Source organism: Ixodes scapularis, unplaced genomic scaffold, assembly GCF_016920785.2.
Source record: "Ixodes scapularis isolate PalLabHiFi unplaced genomic scaffold, ASM1692078v2 PGA_scaffold6__148_contigs__length_123643588, whole genome shotgun sequence".
In the NCBI taxonomy this organism is placed as follows: domain Eukaryota; kingdom Metazoa; phylum Arthropoda; class Arachnida; order Ixodida; family Ixodidae; genus Ixodes; species Ixodes scapularis.
The window spans coordinates 68661071-68677832 of record NW_024609881.1 but is presented as its reverse complement, the minus strand read 5'-3'; the positions used below and the strand labels follow the sequence as shown (position 1 = coordinate 68677832).

The following is a 16762-nucleotide window of genomic DNA, read 5'->3' as shown; positions in this document are numbered from 1 at the left end:
CTCCCCTCATCCCGACAATGCCTTTTGTGTGTCGCAGAAGTCGCTATTGTCCCCCTACAAGATTATAGAAGATTAACCCGGCACTCAAAATTTGTACAAAAGCAGCCGCTTCGGTGGCTGGAACGACTAGGCCATTCTCTCGACGTCAGCCTCGCCGTAGCTTTGCTCGTCTTGAGACGACCTACGTCACGATTGCGTTGGATGTCACGTGGTCTCCGCTGGGCCTTCTCCGAGCGCTTGCCAGAGTGGGCCGTTTATAACGAAAAATACAGCCACCAGGCTCAAAATACAAACGTGCCATTGTCATTTACGGATATTGTGGATCATATTCAACCTATTTTTTAACACGACGGAAATATTTCAAATTTCGTTGAAGTATCCCTTTAACGTTGAACCCCATTTCTGTTCAAAAGTAAAAATTGTACGAGTACAAGTAGAATTTCATCCACCCTAAAACGGTGCCTAGATTGCAATTTTGCAAGTGCGGTATGAACACCTGAGTCAACTTTCGGAGGGGGAAGGGGCCCGGTCAGGATGGTGACGACCGATGATGGTGTTCGCCCGATGGTAGTCCCCCGGGAAGTCGAATAAGAAAAAAAAAAACTAAAAGTTGTTCGATCCCGCTGGACACATTACAACGTCGGTAGGTTTACGGTGGCCAGTGTGGCCACGTTTATTTTCAAAACAAAACGACAAGTCAACGGTAATATACAAAACTTCCAAAATTAAAACCCCGTACTTTAGTCCCCAGTCTCAAGAGCCGAATACCCCGAGAACCCTCTCGGCAGCCCTTTTCTAGCCTCGTAGATGCCTCCTTTCCCTCCAGAGATGGACCAATCACTTCAAATTTCACCACTCCCACGTGGTACACTGTCGTCCAATGGTCGGCGAGCTGTCATCCTGTCGCTGTAACCGTCAAACCTAAATTCCTTGTAGGGTTGTTCTCTGCAATTTTTCCAGTCTGACTGGCGCCAACCGCTAAGTTATTGCATCGGGCAAAAAGCGACAATTTTACACTAAGCGGCGAAACCCTCTATATACAGGCACATTCGGCTAAAAGCCACAACCAGCTGCAAGAAGGGATCTGTCCGAGCGGACTACCGAAACCTGAGACGTTTCTTAACGACCGCGGGGAAGCCGCTCCCCACTCCCGGCCGCTCTGCCCCCGCAAATGCTCCCTCCAAAACGCCGACACTCACAAAGAAAGCTAAAAAAAATAAAACGATGCCGACGCAACTGTAGAAAGATAGATTTTTCTAAAACAAACTTTACTTATTTCTAACAAAATCCTTCGTTGCTTAACACCTCCCCACCAAGAATGTTGCAAGTACACTTGCTGTTCGCGCAACATCTGTCCCCCTTTTCGAGACAGACGCGTAGCATACGAAAACAAAACAACAACAAAGGAGCTATACCCCCTGCCAAAAAAAAAAAAAAAAATAATCTGTTGGGCGACAGGGAAAACCAACAACACAAAAAAAAAAAAAAAAACACACAAGCAAACACAGTCCGGTGAGACCCAAACCCGTACGTTCCAGATTCCACCATGACCAGTATTTACCTAAAAGCAGAAAACAAAAATTAACCTTGGCTACAGCCAAGAAAATGCAAACGCGAACAGAAAAAAAAAAAAAAAAAAAAGGTTTGCTATACCTAGCCTATACCCGAAACTGTTTCTCCATGCCTGCGCGTCCCCGTCGTCTCAAATGTCTCGCGTGACCGAGGCAAAGGTGTTACCCCCGCACCCAGACACGCGGAGGCCGGTTTGTTCCCGGAGTCCACGGCTCTATGCACTATTCCAGGGCAGTTCTGCTTCAGGTGCCCCAGCCTCCCACACGAAAAGCACCCTTGCGGTCGAGGTTTCTCAACCCTTCGCTGGTCGCCCCCAACTTCCGCAGGCCCACCCCGCATGTTCACCTGTGGCTCCTCGGCCGCCCTCTGGGGCTCCCAGTTTCGATCGTGACTCTCTTCGAATTTCTCAGCAAGTTCCGCTACTTCCTTTGGCCTTAGCCACTCTTTGGTTTCATTCTGAAGTACGTAGGCCCGGACATCATCCGACATGACATGCTTTAGCCGATCTGAAATGATCAGCTGCCTTAGATCATCTAGTGTCTCTACTTTGCGGCTCTCCATGTAGTACCCGAACATGGTATTCAGATCGGTAGAGAACTGTGCCCACGACTCCTCCTCTTGTTTGCGTGCGACATGAAACCTCCGCTTATACTCATCCGGAGTCATCCTGAGCTCGTCGAGGATAATGTCTCGTAGCTCCTTGTACTGCAATACCCGTCCCTCTGCTCTGTTTGCCACAACGGCGCTTGCTTTCTCGTTTAGAAAGGGCAGGATGAGTGCCCCGTGTAGGTCCTGTGGAACCTCACAACTTGCCAACATTGTTTCAGCGCCTTTAAACCATGCAGGTACCAATGCGTCCGTCTCGGGCATTGGCGCCAGCACCGCACGTAGCTCCTTTGCATACCGTCCGACTCCCCCCGTACCCCGAGTGTTCTCTTCATGAGGCTGCCCCGTTATTTTGAGCTGCTCTAGTTTTATTTTCTCGAGTTCTATCTTTAGTCTCATGAGTGTTATCTCAGCACTAAGGTCATTCGAATCTGTGTGCTGCCCTCCCTCACTGGTGCCAGCGTCTGGTTCCGAGTTGGCGCCACTGAGGGAAGACCCTGGGGTCTTCGATCTAGTCTCTCTGGTCATGGTGAGCCTCGGAGAAAACGGGAATGGGACTCACCCACTGTTGCCTGGCAAAATCCAATTAGCTGCTCCTCCAGTCGCCGCCACCCACTTGCCGCAGTGTCCCCACTCGGCCTGGCGATCATGCCCGTCGTCTGGAAGTCTCAGCTCCTTCTTCGTTCACCGAAAAGAAGAAAAAAAAAACATCACACACACAAAAACAAAAACGACAATTTTCCGGCACCACAACGAAGTTCAGCACTGCAGCGACGATCTCGTCTCTTCTCTTGAGGCTTGCCCCGATATTCTGTCGCCGCTCGCTGAAGATGCTTCGCCGGTCCGCAGGTGAAGCCACAGGTCGTCCTGTTCTCCGACGTAGTTGACGCCCAGAACCACCTGTCAGCTGCCACCACTCCTTTTTGGGTAACTGTACCCCCCCGGGCTTCTCGCGTAGATATTGCCACGGTCCTCACTCCGGCAGGAGCGAGCCTTGTCCGCAGTCCAGCAGACGACTTCTTTGGGTAACTGTACCCCCCCCCGGGCTTCTCACGTAGATATTGCCGCGGTCCTCACTCCGGCAGGAGCGACCCTTGTCAGCAGTCCAGCAGACGGGACCCTTGTCCGCAGTCCAGCAGACGCGACCCTTGTCCGCAATCCAGCAGACGAAACACTTGTCGCATAGAGCCCAGGTACGCTCCGCCTGCCTCCGTTGATGCCGTCGCTTTCGCTCACCGCCCGTCGCAGGAAGTCAGCAGGATCCTGTCGACTGCGCCAGTCAACTTTCCGAGGGGGAAGGGGCCCGGTCAGGATGGTGACGACCGATGATGATGTTCGCCCGATGGTAGTCCCCCGGGAAGTCGAATAAGAAAAAAAAAACTAAAAGTTGTTCGATCCCGCTGGACACATTACAACGTCGGTAGGTTTACGGTGGCCAGTGTGGCCACGTTTATTTTCAAAACAAAACGACAAGTCAACGGTAATATACAAAACTTCCAAAATTAAAACCCCGTACTTTAGTCCCCAGTCTCAAGAGCCGAATACCCCGAGAACCCTCTCGGCAGCCCTTTTCTAGCCTCGTAGATGCCTCCTTTCCCTCCAGAGATGGACCAATCACTTCAAATTTCACCACTCCCACGTGGTACACTGTCGTCCAATGGTCGGCGAGCTGTCATCCTGTCGCTGTAACCGTCAAACCTAAATTCCTTGTAGGGTTGTTCTCTGCAATTTTTCCAGTCTGACTGGCGCCAACCGCTAAGTTATTGCATCGGGCAAAAAGCGACAATTTTACACTAAGCGGCGAAACCCTCTATATACAGGCACATTCGGCTAAAAGCCACAACCAGCTGCAAGAAGGGATCTGTCCGAGCGGACTACCGAAACCTGAGACGTTTCTTAACGACCGCGGGGAAGCCGCTCCCCACTCCCGGCCGCTCTGCCCCCGCAAATGCTCCCTCCAAAACGCCGACACTCACAAAGAAAGCTAAAAAAAATAAAACGATGCCGACGCAACTGTAGAAAGATAGACTTTTCTAAAACAAACTTTACTTATTTCTAACAAAATCCTTCGTTACTTAACAACCTGCTAAACAGGGGTGTTTGACGTGCATTGTACAGACTTTACGAGCGCACGTGAGGCAGGTCTACGTGTCGATATATAGCTTCATATATTTATGAAACTATAGTATATTTGGGAGCATAATGTCAGTCGATCATATATATTTATAAGAAAATCACAATTTATAGTACATTTGCTTTTTTTTTTTTACGGAAGTTTTTCTGGCGCAATGCATCCTCCATACGCAAAAAAAAATAAAAAAAACAATAAAAAAATTGCTTACAGGTCACGCTCCGCCCCATCGCAGCCGAACTATCGCTCTAGCTCCCCATTGCTGTTGCCTCTCGCACAACCATGCCATCTATGGAAAGACGCGCTGTCGCTCCCTTCCTTTTCTCCCTCTCTCTTGACCTCCCCACCGTCTCTCACCAGGGATGCAATATTTCCAAAAAATTTGAAAACAGAAAAGAAAAAAAATTGTGAAATTAAAAACAGCGCGACGACGGACGGACAACGACAGGCACACAGAGAGAGCGCTGTGTCTGAATGCATCTACTCGTCCTTCGTCCGTCTTCGTGCTGTTTTAAGTTTCACAATGCAGAACCAATTTCTCCAAGTTTCAAAAATATACAAATAAAAAGAGCTATATTTTTTAAATTTTGAAAACATTTGAAAATTTGTCTCAGCAAATCAAATCGAGCAATCTTTCGCCAGTTTTCGCGGTAGTGCCATTACCTTTTATGATTCTTAAATGTTTATGAGAGCCTTGTCCAGTTGGCAGGATTTTGACTACGCATGTGGCAGTAGCCATACTCTGCATCATCGTACTAAACGTTGTATTGGGTTTTCTGTAACGCTTGACTCGCAGCCACCGTTCCTCAATTATGATCTTATATTACACGAAAGTATGTACATCATATATATGGTGGTGTAGTAGCGGAGACTCGGTTGATCGTTATACAAGTCCCAACCTGGAAATATGCGATAGATGACACAAAAATTGGACTGTTTACGTGCATGCACGTACTACACGAACAAATATCAGGGAGCAGTAAGTTCTGATTTGTCTGTTTTAAAGTTTTCGGATTTTAATTTTGACACATTCGAAATATTTAGAGCCATACCGCTGCAGAATACACACTGAACAACAGGACAATGCTCATTTAGTGCATGCTTTATGGCAATTTCGTCTGCTTCTTTAGAAAGGGCTGTTCGAAACGCCAAGCTCTGCTTGATTCTAACTGAAGAATAGTAGAGAGACCTCAAGGGCAGCTTGCTTTGAAGTCTACCCACTATACTTCAATCAGAGCCAATCAGATCCCGGCGTTCTGACGTCACCACAACCCCTGCAAAAAAAAAAAAAAAAGCAGACGAACTTGCTCTTCGCATACAAACGGCTTGACGTCGGAGAGAGGCAGCAGACATGTCACGAGTGCTCGTGTTCCCTCTAAATTTCTTCCTTGCCCCGTCACCGCACAGTTCCTTTTTCGTTTTATGGACTAAGAAATCTTAAATGGCAAAGTGTGCTTAATTCTCCGCCGTCCAGGTGGAGGATTAAGCGAAATCTCGATGAAATGACGTGTGAAAGATATTTTTTTTTTTCAATTTTACGTAGTGATTAATGCCAATTTTAATGTATGTTGCTTAGTGACTTAGCTCAGTAGGCTCGTTAATATTTGAAACAAATTGGGTTTCGAATTTTTTTTCTCCCCACTCAAGTTTTTTTTTTTTTTTTTTTTAGCCTTTTTATTTTTACGTTTTTGCACAGCAGCACGGAAACCGCAGTCGCCGCCGCTTCGGGATTCTGGAAACATTTCGGGAAAGGAGAAAGTGAGAACGTGTAGAAGCATCAGTGCACCGAGCTCTATTTAGAATGATTAACAGACAGCGTACAAATTATATTATATCCTTACGAAAACCATTATGGAGCTCTCCCAATAATTCTTCCGTTTATGACAACCGTTCTCTACTCTTCACCACCTGCTTAGCTAATGGATGGATACATAAATGATAACCAGAGCCGTATATGTAGAGAGTTTGGCCATTCGTTGGGAGGTATAGGAGACAAATGAGGAGGCGCCATTGACCGAAAGCGGGCTGGGCGTGTTCCAGGGCGTCTTCAGAAATTTGAATGTGACCAACCAGAAGCCGGAAATAATACCCTGGTGGTGGTCGCGAGAAACAAACCTGATAACTGCATTGGAGTAACTCTCAATGGCTGAAAATATGGTACACGTGACGTTTCAATCACGTTAATCCAAAATGATGGTGGAAGAGTGCGACTAGCGGAACGATCGACATGATCCGTACGCCAAGCTCCCAGGGCCGGGAATCTGCCGTCCGAACGTCCGTGCAAAACAGAGTTGCGCAGTGCATTCGTTTCTTACATCTTTCTGCATGATCATGATCAAAACAACACGTGCACCCTATTTTCAACCACGAAGAGTTACTACACTTCACTCTTACGCGTTTATTAAAACCATATACGAACATAGACTTTTGATCAGAACTGTTTGCCGCTACCACCGCTAGGGGATTCTTTTCGGCTTCTGGTTGGTCAAGAGAGCAAGCCAAGCCCTCTTTCCGACTCTGCCGCACGCCCTGACTCTGCCCGCGCCTCCCATTGACCAAACTCTCTCAATACACGGCTCTGATGATAACCAGAGCCGTATATGTAGAGAGTTTGGCCCACTGATCTCAATGACAATTGCTGGATCGCGCTTGCCGCTCCCGCAAGTGAAGCCACCGGGCCTCACTCGCTTGGGATACGATTTGCCGTTTTTGCTAGCCTTTGCTGCGGTTTTCCAGCGTGCTGACGACACGTTTTCTACTCGTTCGTCGTCATTCGCCGAAGAAGTTTTTTGAAGACTCTGTGTATTGTTGAGACTCGCCGTTGTGAACACGTGGAAAAGTTTACGAAAGTGCAGTGTCGCAGGAAAAAGGCACAACGCGTCGAAAGGAAGGGCTGGCGGCGTGTTCAAAGCATCCTTGGCACGCCGAAGTGCCGTGTCTCTGTGCCTTCGCGCGCTTGAATACCGACCAAGAACCGACGCCGTGTGAATGTGTTTAGCGAGTGCAATGTGCGTGAAGCCGTATCAAAAGGTACAACTCGTCGAAAACGTGTCGCCGGTGTCGCGGCGTGATCAAAGCTTCCTTGGCACGCCGAGTGATGCATCTGTGTGCCTTCGCACGCTTGGATACCGGTCAAGAATTGACGCCGCGCCAAAGTTCTGAACGTGTGTCGCGCGTAGATGCCTTTAGATCATTTATATATATCGGCCACGGAGTTCTGGATCGTCCAGCTGTTCCGGTGAGTTGCTATCAATAAAAGGGGGAGATCTGTACCTGTTCTTATGTACTATATTAACCATGGCTATGTCCCAAATCTACTCTAATAGATTCCGTGGGAGCACGAATAGGGCAACGTTGTGGAGCCAGGGGGGTTTTCGAAAGCAAAAGTACAAGACGGCGAGTATGAAAATCTTTGAAGCGCGGCCGATATGGTCGTGTGCAATCTGTTGACCAATTACAATTAGGCGAGCCGCGCTCAAACGTCAAGTGCAATTAAGTAGGTTGATAATAAGCCAGCACTGATCAGTGATGAGGAGCTGTTGTGCACGGTATTGTGTAAATCGTCTAAGGACGAAAAAAAGACGTACCTTCTCCCCATCTTCCGTCGCTAGTGGACGCTGGATTAAGCTCGTTCCTAAACCGCGAGAGGAAAAGACGCTGATCCAGAGGCACGAACAGCCTCACGCACACTGCACTCGCTGAACACATACACACGGCGTCGGTTCTTGGTCGGTATCCAAGCGTGCGAAGGCACAGAGACACGGCACTTCGGCGTGCCAAGGAACCTTTGAACACGCCGCCAGCCCTTCCTTTCGACGCATTGTGCCTTTTTCCTGCGACACTGCACTTTCGTAAAATTTTCCACGTGTTCATAACGGCAAGTCTCAACAATACACAGAGTCTTCAAAAAACTTCTTCGGCGAATGACGACGAACGAGTAGAAAACGTGTCGTCAGCACGCTGGAAAACCGCAGCAAAGGCTAGCAAAAACGGCAAATCGTATCCCAAGCGAGTGAAGCCCGGTGGCTTCACTTGCGCTGCAGTGAACAAGCGGGGAAGCGCGATCCAGCAATTGTCATAGAGATCAGTGGTTTGGCCATTCGTTTGGAAGTATAGGAGAGAAATGAAGCGGCGCCATTGGCCGAACGCGGGCTGGGCGTGTTCCAGGGCGTCTTCAGAAATTCCAATGTGACCAACCAGAAGCCGGAAATAATACCCTGGCGGTGGTCGCAAGAAACAAACCTGATAACTGCATTGGAGTAACTCTCGATGTCTGAAAATATGGTACACGTGATGTTTCAATCACACTCATCCAAAATGATGGTGGAATAGTGTGCCTAGCGGAAGGATCGACATAATCCTTACGCCCAGCGCCGAGGGCCAAGAATCTGCCGTCCGAGCGATCACACTCTGTCCGCACAAAACAGAGTCGAGCGGCGCATTCGTTTCTTACATCTTTCTGCATGATCATGATCAAAAGTTCAAAACAACACGTGCACACTGTTTTCAACCACGAAGAGTTACTGCACTTCACTCTTACGCGCTTATCAAAACCATATACGAACATAGACCTTTTATCAGAACTAAGGGTGTCGCGAACTTTCGTCGAACCGGATTTTTAGGTCGAACTTTCGGGGTTCGACTGGGTCGAACCGGTTCGACGAACCTTCGAACTTTTCACCAGATTCGACCGGTTCGACTTTGCGGACAGTGTGGCCAGACCTTGATACAAGCTTGTCTAGGTTTGGAGAATTTATTTTTATGCAAAGGGTTATTTTATTTTATAAACAGTTGCAATTAAAAGAAACCAATTCTACTCACTGAAAAAGTTAATAACTTAATGTTTTTGTACTGTATTAACTGAAATAACCAATCAGCAGTGCCCTTAATTCATCCCTTAGCCATCACCATGCAATCCGAAGCCAACTGGCCAGCCTGTCGCGCATGCGGACATGAGTCGAACCTCAATACAAGGTTCGTCGAAATTTTTACAAAAAGTTCGAAAAAGTCGAACCTGGTCGAACTCGAACCTCGGCCGGTTCGCGACACCCCTAATCAGAACTGTTTCTCGCTACTACCGCTAGGGAATACTTTTCCGCTTCTGGTTGTCCAAGAGAGCATGCCAAGCCCACTCTCGGAGTCTGCAGCACGCCCTGGCTCCGCCCGCGCCTCCCGTTGACCAAACTCTCTACATATACGGCTCTGATGATAACGATTGTACCCTTTGTAACGGGCGGTAGCTTGCGTCACCTAGCCTAAAAGAATAACAAAAACATAAAGAAAATAACCCCTCCAGTGATTACTTTTGTCATTCTTGTCCAGCCCGCCTGCACCATTGCATTAATTGTATTATCAACAAAAACCTGCTTTCCCCCGTCCCAGCAAATGCGTCTCTCTAACTATCACCAGGTCTTGGAGATGATCTGCAGGCATACCTTTTGGGGATCGGGCAAAAAAAAAACTTATAGCATCAACCCCCGCCTCCTCCCCCCGGCAAAGGAGTCGCCAATTTTCCTCTGGTCGAACCTCGTCGGCGTCGCCTAACATGCACGACCCACTGGAATACAGGTCTGAAGCTTTGGGCCGGAGCCACGCGGGAGGGAGTCCCAATTATTTTCTGTCTCGCCTGTCCTCCAGCTGTGCTAGTTAGTTATACTTAGTTTAAATTTCCCTAGATAATTTCCACCAACACTCTAATCACATCTTAGTGGCCTCTTCTCTTTTATAACCCACCCTTCCATCTTCTCCAGCGAAACCGAGGGCCACCGATATGTTTGTCGCCCATTAGCTCCTTACATTTTAGAATCACGTGCTCAATTGTTTCCGTCTCCTCCCTACGTACTGCGCGCATGCATTGTATCTGTGTCTCGAAATTTTGCCGTATTTAATTCTCCCGCCCTCGCCTCAAACAGCAGAGCGCTCCCTCTTGAGCTATCGAAGAAACCTTCCTTTTTTTATTTCTTGTTTTTGCGCCCTATTGGGGAGGAGATCGAACGGTGGCGGTGGCTAGCGGCCGCCGTCGGAACTATTCTGCGGGGAAAACAATCCCGCCGCTAGTATTCGTTCAGCCATGGAGGACGAGGACTTGAGGCTCGTGAAAGGTATGTGGATAATATTTATCCGTTCAAAAAAGCATCTGCGTAGGGGTAGCATAGTCCCTACTTGTCTCACGTCTTGCTTTAAATGTCACTGCATTTTCGTTGAAAGCAAAAACAAACCCTCGTCGCGATCGGCCGCATCGCTCCGGCTGCGCGCGCCGGATCGTGAGTGACTGACGCGGTGTGGCGATGTTTGTGCGCTTCATAGGTTGGAGAAACCGTATTCACGAAACACACGCATTGCTTTTCAGTGTCCCTGTCCCTTGCAACGATCATCAGCCACGTCGGCGAGAGCAGAGGTGCCTCGTTGGAGGCGAGGACGTGCTGAAATGTGATCATGTGATCGAGCACAGCGTCGCCCCGGAGAAATTTTCACCAGAACATCAACGAAAATAGTCATTACATTACGTTTTTCTAGAAATGCCAAAATACAGAACACACTGGTGAACATTATAATGTAGAATGTGGCTAATTAGACTGCATATTGGCATTAAACGTTACAAGCTGTCTTTTTCAGTTTATTTTATCGGTTATTTAAAGGTGCACGGCTCGCGATGAAATATCAATGAGTTCTGCACGACGAGGACTTAGTCATACACAAATTTGCATTGCTCAATCGAAATTATAGGAATCGCAAAATGATTCAAGCAATTGCGTAAATATCGCAATATTGAACTGATACTGCTACCTAATATGTTCCAGTCTAAAAGCTAGCCTGGAATAAAATAGTGATCAAATGATACCAGTACCTCTCGGTGGCTTCCGAAGCCTCACGACCCGGTCGTGTGATCTCTTCGGAAGATTCTCCGACGGAGCGGCGTTGCGTATCAAGAACCTCCTCTTGTGCACTGTTATGAAATAAGGTGGGGATATTTTGCCGGCAGCCGGCACAACCACGCGGGGGGAAAAAGATTGGCGGGAGTTTCGGACGGCAATGATTATTCTAAAAAAGAAATAAATATAAATCGCCAAATGTCTCACGAAACAAAAATATAAAAGTTCGCCTACTCCGATTGAACCTGGCACCCACGGCACGTGAAACGAACACCTTTCCACTGAGCTATTCACACAACAAGAAGTACCCGTTTTGACTATTTCTTTTACACAAAATCCAATGTAAACAACTACCGACAATCTTTTTTTTTTTTTTTTTGCTCGGTTTGTTGTGCCGGTTGCCGGCAGAATATCTACTACCTATAAAATACAATGTACGGTTTGAACGGATGTCGATGCAAGTGACGACCACACACCACGCCGTGCGCAGTCAACGTCTTCCCTACTCTTACTTATCCACTGCAATTTGAGTTTTTTTTTTTTTTTTTTTTTTTTTCGGCAGGAAAGCCGTGAAAACAGCACTGCGGTGCGCAACAAGAGCGTATACCATATTCCAACAAACCTGCAGAGAACGCGGCAACAACACGGCAGCCAAGGGCAGCACACTGGAACGCCCGAGTTGTTTTCCAAGCTGGCGGTATTTGTTTTGGTGAACGCAGCGCGCCAGTAACTTTTCCCTGCATTTTCTCTTCCCACATCCATCTCTAGCAGAAAGGAGGAACCCCTCCCTCACAAACCTTCCTTCCTCCCCTCAACGAGAACAAGGAAAATACACTCTGTTCTGTTGTTGGCGTTGGAGGGAAGACGAAAACACTTTCAAAGGATTAAAAGAGATTAGCCCAGAGGCCAGTAATCCCCGAAGAAATGTGGAAACTAGAGTGCCTTCATGTGCGCTTCGCATAGAGTGATGCCAACTGCCTGTTTCCCTTTCCCACACCCTCTTCCACCGCCATTTTGTTCCTCTCATTGTTTCCCCGTGCGCCGGAAAGTGGCCTTTGTGCCCATCGGTAATCCCATCCGAGGGGGAAAATGCTAATCCTCCCTCCGTGGGTTCCACAACGCTGCTCCGAACTTCTGAGATAAGGTGCTTGTTTCCGGGAGGGTTATAAGCCCCACGGATTATCGCCGAGGAACAAAATGGCTGCTGGTTTGTCGGCGAGTGGTATTACAAAGGGTGGCATCACCCTAGCAAAGCGCACATGAAGGCTCCCTAGTGGAAACCGTGCCTTCTTCCTTCGCTTTTACACTCTTGAAGCTTCGCCCTTTCACCTACCCACCCCTCTAAAGATGTAATCTGCTGTGTTACCTATTCGCGACCACGGAAATACCTTCGGACTTGAAACCGAAGTGAGTCTGACAGCTATCCTCTAGCGCGCTGACCCCCACTTGCCCCAGTGAGTTTCGGGGTTCTTTTCTTTCAACAACTGCACAGAAAGCATATTTCCATTGGTGCAACATCCACGTCAACCCTCTATTGCACGTGTGCGAACGGACCTAAAAGGCTCTTTCATACAGTTGCAAGCTTGACAAAGCTACGTTCACGCCCAAGCTGCACATATATGCTTGCGCGCACGGGGCCCCAGTGAGGCGCCGTGCTTGCAAGTGTTTATATTTACTGGACGTCATATTTTAAATTCTTGTCGAGAAGTAAACATTCCGTCTACCAAGAACAACGATCCTCATTCGATGGAATGAACGTTTGACGTACTAGCGGGAAAAAATTAAATACGAACAGAGGAGCGCGTGGCTCGCGGTACAGGCTGCGTCGCCTGGAAGTGAGCCTCGGGACGAGGTTGTGTGGCCTACCCACGGTGTAAGATGAGGTGAGGACAGCGCGCTCCTCGCGACGTGCCCCGATAAAGTTCGCTCTTCGCTTTCTCTCACTGTGGTTTGAAGCGGCGCCGGCAGGTGACTTGTCGACCCGTGGGCACGTACAAGACGGCTCGTGCCACCTCATGTACCGCACGCGCAGAGCTCCAGCGAGGTTGTCACACGTGCAGAAAGACCACGGTGCACCGGGGTGTCATGGCCAACGAGATAATTTTTTTCCCTCTCACACAGTTTCGCCGTTTGGCCGCCGGCGACACTGTCAGCCGCGGGCACGGTGGCAGCGGAATGATGCAGCCTTTCGGATGCCCGTCGAACGAACACTATCTGATTCTTCGCGCAGCGCGTTCAACCCCGCCGTGTCCTCACCTAAAGAGTGTATCTTACACCGTGGGCCTACCCCACGGGCCTACCCCAATGTGTATGCAGTAGCAGCTAAAGCGCGCGCTCACCCAGCGCGGCGAGCTTCCTCGCGTCGCACACGTCGAGCGAGCAAAGATAGCGGTGGTAGCTTTCAGCGCAGTAACCGCTCATTCACACTGGAAGCGGATCCGCGTTCGCAAAGCGGTTGCGAACGCGGTTGTATCAAGATCCAGTACAATTGCACGCGCACTTGATGTCATCGAGTGCGCGTGCAATTGCACTGGGTCTTTATAGACGCTTTACAGCAGCTGTGCATGGGCGCCGCCATAACTGACCTTCAGTTTTTGTTATACCTCTTATTCCGTTCACTTTACTTCATCATTACCACAGCAGGACAGGTTATTGCCATTTTAGATGGTACTGTGTTCTTGTGCCCAGCATAGGCCCTTGTGAACACCCGTCAACGCCCGCTTCAGTGGCTCGGCATTTCGGTAAGACAAGGGAAGGGCGGCTATGGCGGCTCAATCTGGCGCGTGTGTAAAGCGTCTATACAAACGCGTTCGCAACCGCTTTGCGAACGCGGATCCGCTTCCAGTGTGAATGAGCGGTAAGAGCAACATCTCCCAGAAGAGAAGGCCGTAGCGCTGCGAGTGGTTACGTCACAATGTCGGAGAAGGAAGTAGGAAAATATATGGTATCGACGTAAAAAAATCGAATGCTGCTATGAATTCTTGCAACGAGCGGTCTATTCAGGGTTTTACTCGGCTAGTGGTCCTGACAAGGAACACGCGTCATTAAAACTAAGCTTGGCGCGTAATAAAAAAAAAAAAAAGAAAGAAACGCAATTAACAGTTTAACCGCCCAGCGCCATTGACCCTAATCTTTTCCTGAAAGGTACTCGTAAGTCCTTCACAAAATCGTCCAACAGAACAAGCTACAAAAAAAAAAATTTTTTTTTTCTTAAATTTTGTGTTATGCTTTAGTGGCTATCAGTAGACATACAAAGAGTTGCACGAATTATGCCCAGTAGGGACGAAGGGGGAGGCAGGGGGGACCGGCGACGTTTTGCAGGTGTGCGAGGAGGACGTAAAAGGGCGAGAAGGCAAAGGCAAGGAGAAAAGAAAGGAAACGAGGGAATCTTCTGCCAGAAAGAATCGAGTTCTACGAGACGGACTCTTCCTTTTCCACTGAACGCGTTTGCTCCACCCCATTGCACGTCTGCAGAAATTTCATCCCAAGCTTTCGTGTCCGACACGTCCCCCCCATCTTGTGTTCGGATCACTTATATACAGATATTTACAGATCTTATGCGCCCACCGCGTGTCTTTGGAAAAAGTTTATTTTACTCACTGCCTTTATGCTCTCAAACAATGACCAGCCCATATCACCCCGAACTCCCTCGTCTGGAGTATTCTCATGTGCCCCTAGAGCTATCCTGCCAACCCTCCTTTGCCCTATTTCCAATTTCGCCTGAACTTCAGAACTCATATTACCAAAGGTCAATCCTGATACCATTGCTATACCATCCTGATAGCATTTGTACACTTCGCACCACTTCGTGTCACGTCCTGTGCTTCATAAGGGCAGAATTCCTTTTACCTTTGCCAATTATGTCTAATATTCCTCGACGTATCTCTTTCCTTCGTTGATCCACACTCTTAGATATTTGTACCTGTCCACCATATCTATCTCTATGTTATTCTGTATCTTTAACAAATCTTTCTCGTTAAAAAAAAAAAAAAGGTAGTTTGGATGGATAGATGAATAAACTCCCTGCATCCATCCATCCGGTCAGGTTGTTCCGAATACGCGGGCGGTACGGTAGCGCCGTACTACCCAGATATGATCGAATAAGACCGTATAAGAACATTCAAGAACCATATAACAACATATAAAAACAATATATAATTATATAACAAGTTATCGGAAACTTCTTATCAGTTCCTTATTACTTCTTATATATACGTATATTGTTCCATATGGTTCTTGTATGCTCTTATAATATCTTATTTTATAATATGCGTTTATTGGACGAAGAAAGCTTTTATACAGAAAAAAAAAATGAAAGCCGTTTACAATTCCCTGTAACGCCGGTTAGAGCGCAGCTCTTGAGGAGGAAGATGGAAGCGTACTGAGGGATAGGTGACTCCTTGAGGTCACGTGACCTCAAGGGGGTCACGTGACTTCAGGGGGTCACGTGACCTCATGGGGTCACGTGACCTCAAGGGGGTCACGTGACTTCTGGGGGTCACGTGACACCCCTAGGTCACGTGACCCCCCAGAAGTCACGTGACCCCCTGAAGTCACGTGACCCCCTTAGGTCACGTGACCCCCTTAGGTCACGTGACCTTTTGAGGTCACGTCACCCCCAGAAGTCACGTGACCCCTAAGGTCACGTGACCTCATGGGGTCACGTGACCTCAGGGGCTCACGTGACCTGAAGGGTCACATGACCTTAGGGGGTCACGTGACCTCAAGGGGTCACGTGACCTAAGGGGGTCACGTGACCTAAGGGGGTCACGTGACTTCAGGGGGTCACGTGACTTCAGGGGGTCACGTGACTTCTGGGGGTCACGTGACCTCGGGGGTCACGTGACCTAGGGGTGTCACGTGACCTCGGGGGGGTCAGGTGACCTCGGGGGGGTCACGTGACCTCGCGGTTACGCCGACGGCGACGCCGACGCCGCTCAAGCCGGAAACGGGCCCTAAGAGCTGCGCTCTAAAAAAACATAAACATACATACGGCCTGATGATTTCTTCCTCACTATTTTCCCCCTCTCCATGTACGGTCTATTGAAGCACAATTCACTTTTCTCTAGTCTTTTTTCCAACTTTCTTAAGTATATATTAAAAACTAGAGCCCGACAGAGGACATCTCAAATTCCCAACCTAAGCCCACGCCTTGTGGCTGCTGGCTCTCTGGCTTCAGCCTCCCATGCTATAGTTACTGTATTGTCCGTGTGCACTTCCTGCAAAAACCTCACAAATTTCGAATTTAAACCTGATTCCTTTAGCTGTGTCCACAGAATTTCCTTATTTACGTTATCGCATGCTCCCTGAATGACTAAAAATGCCATCCATAACGGTCGTTAGCTTGTCTGGCCTGTTTCGGTTTTCTTGGTTGCCAGACAAACTCTCGAAAAGTCTCTTTGGGCTTTAACGGGCCCTACAATTCAAAATTTGTTTTACCATACGTAATTTACGTATAGTATATTCTACTATGATTATTTAGTTTTCTAAAAAAAATCACACAAATGGCGTATTTTTGTTGCACATTGTTGTTCTATATTGAACTAATAGCCAACCACAACCAATCTACAAGGTGCAACGA

At 48.1% G+C, this 16762-nt stretch overlaps 1 protein-coding gene across 1 annotated transcript; it reads right to left on the bottom strand.

The window, feature by feature from the left end:
• Positions 1-1463: 1463 nt before the first annotated feature.
• LOC115316930 lies at positions 1464-2706 on the bottom strand. The gene has a single exon (XM_029976451.4). The coding sequence runs from the start codon at positions 2704-2706 to the stop codon at positions 1654-1656; it is 1053 nt and encodes a 350-aa protein (XP_029832311.3). The 3' UTR covers positions 1464-1653.
• Positions 2707-16762: the final 14056 nt, after the last annotated feature.

Bases quoted from the DNA above. Each gene is read 5' to 3' on its own strand.
- LOC115316930 (XM_029976451.4), bottom strand. From the start codon at position 2,706: ATGACCAGAGAGACTAGATCGAAGACCCCAGGGTCTTCCCTCAGTGGC.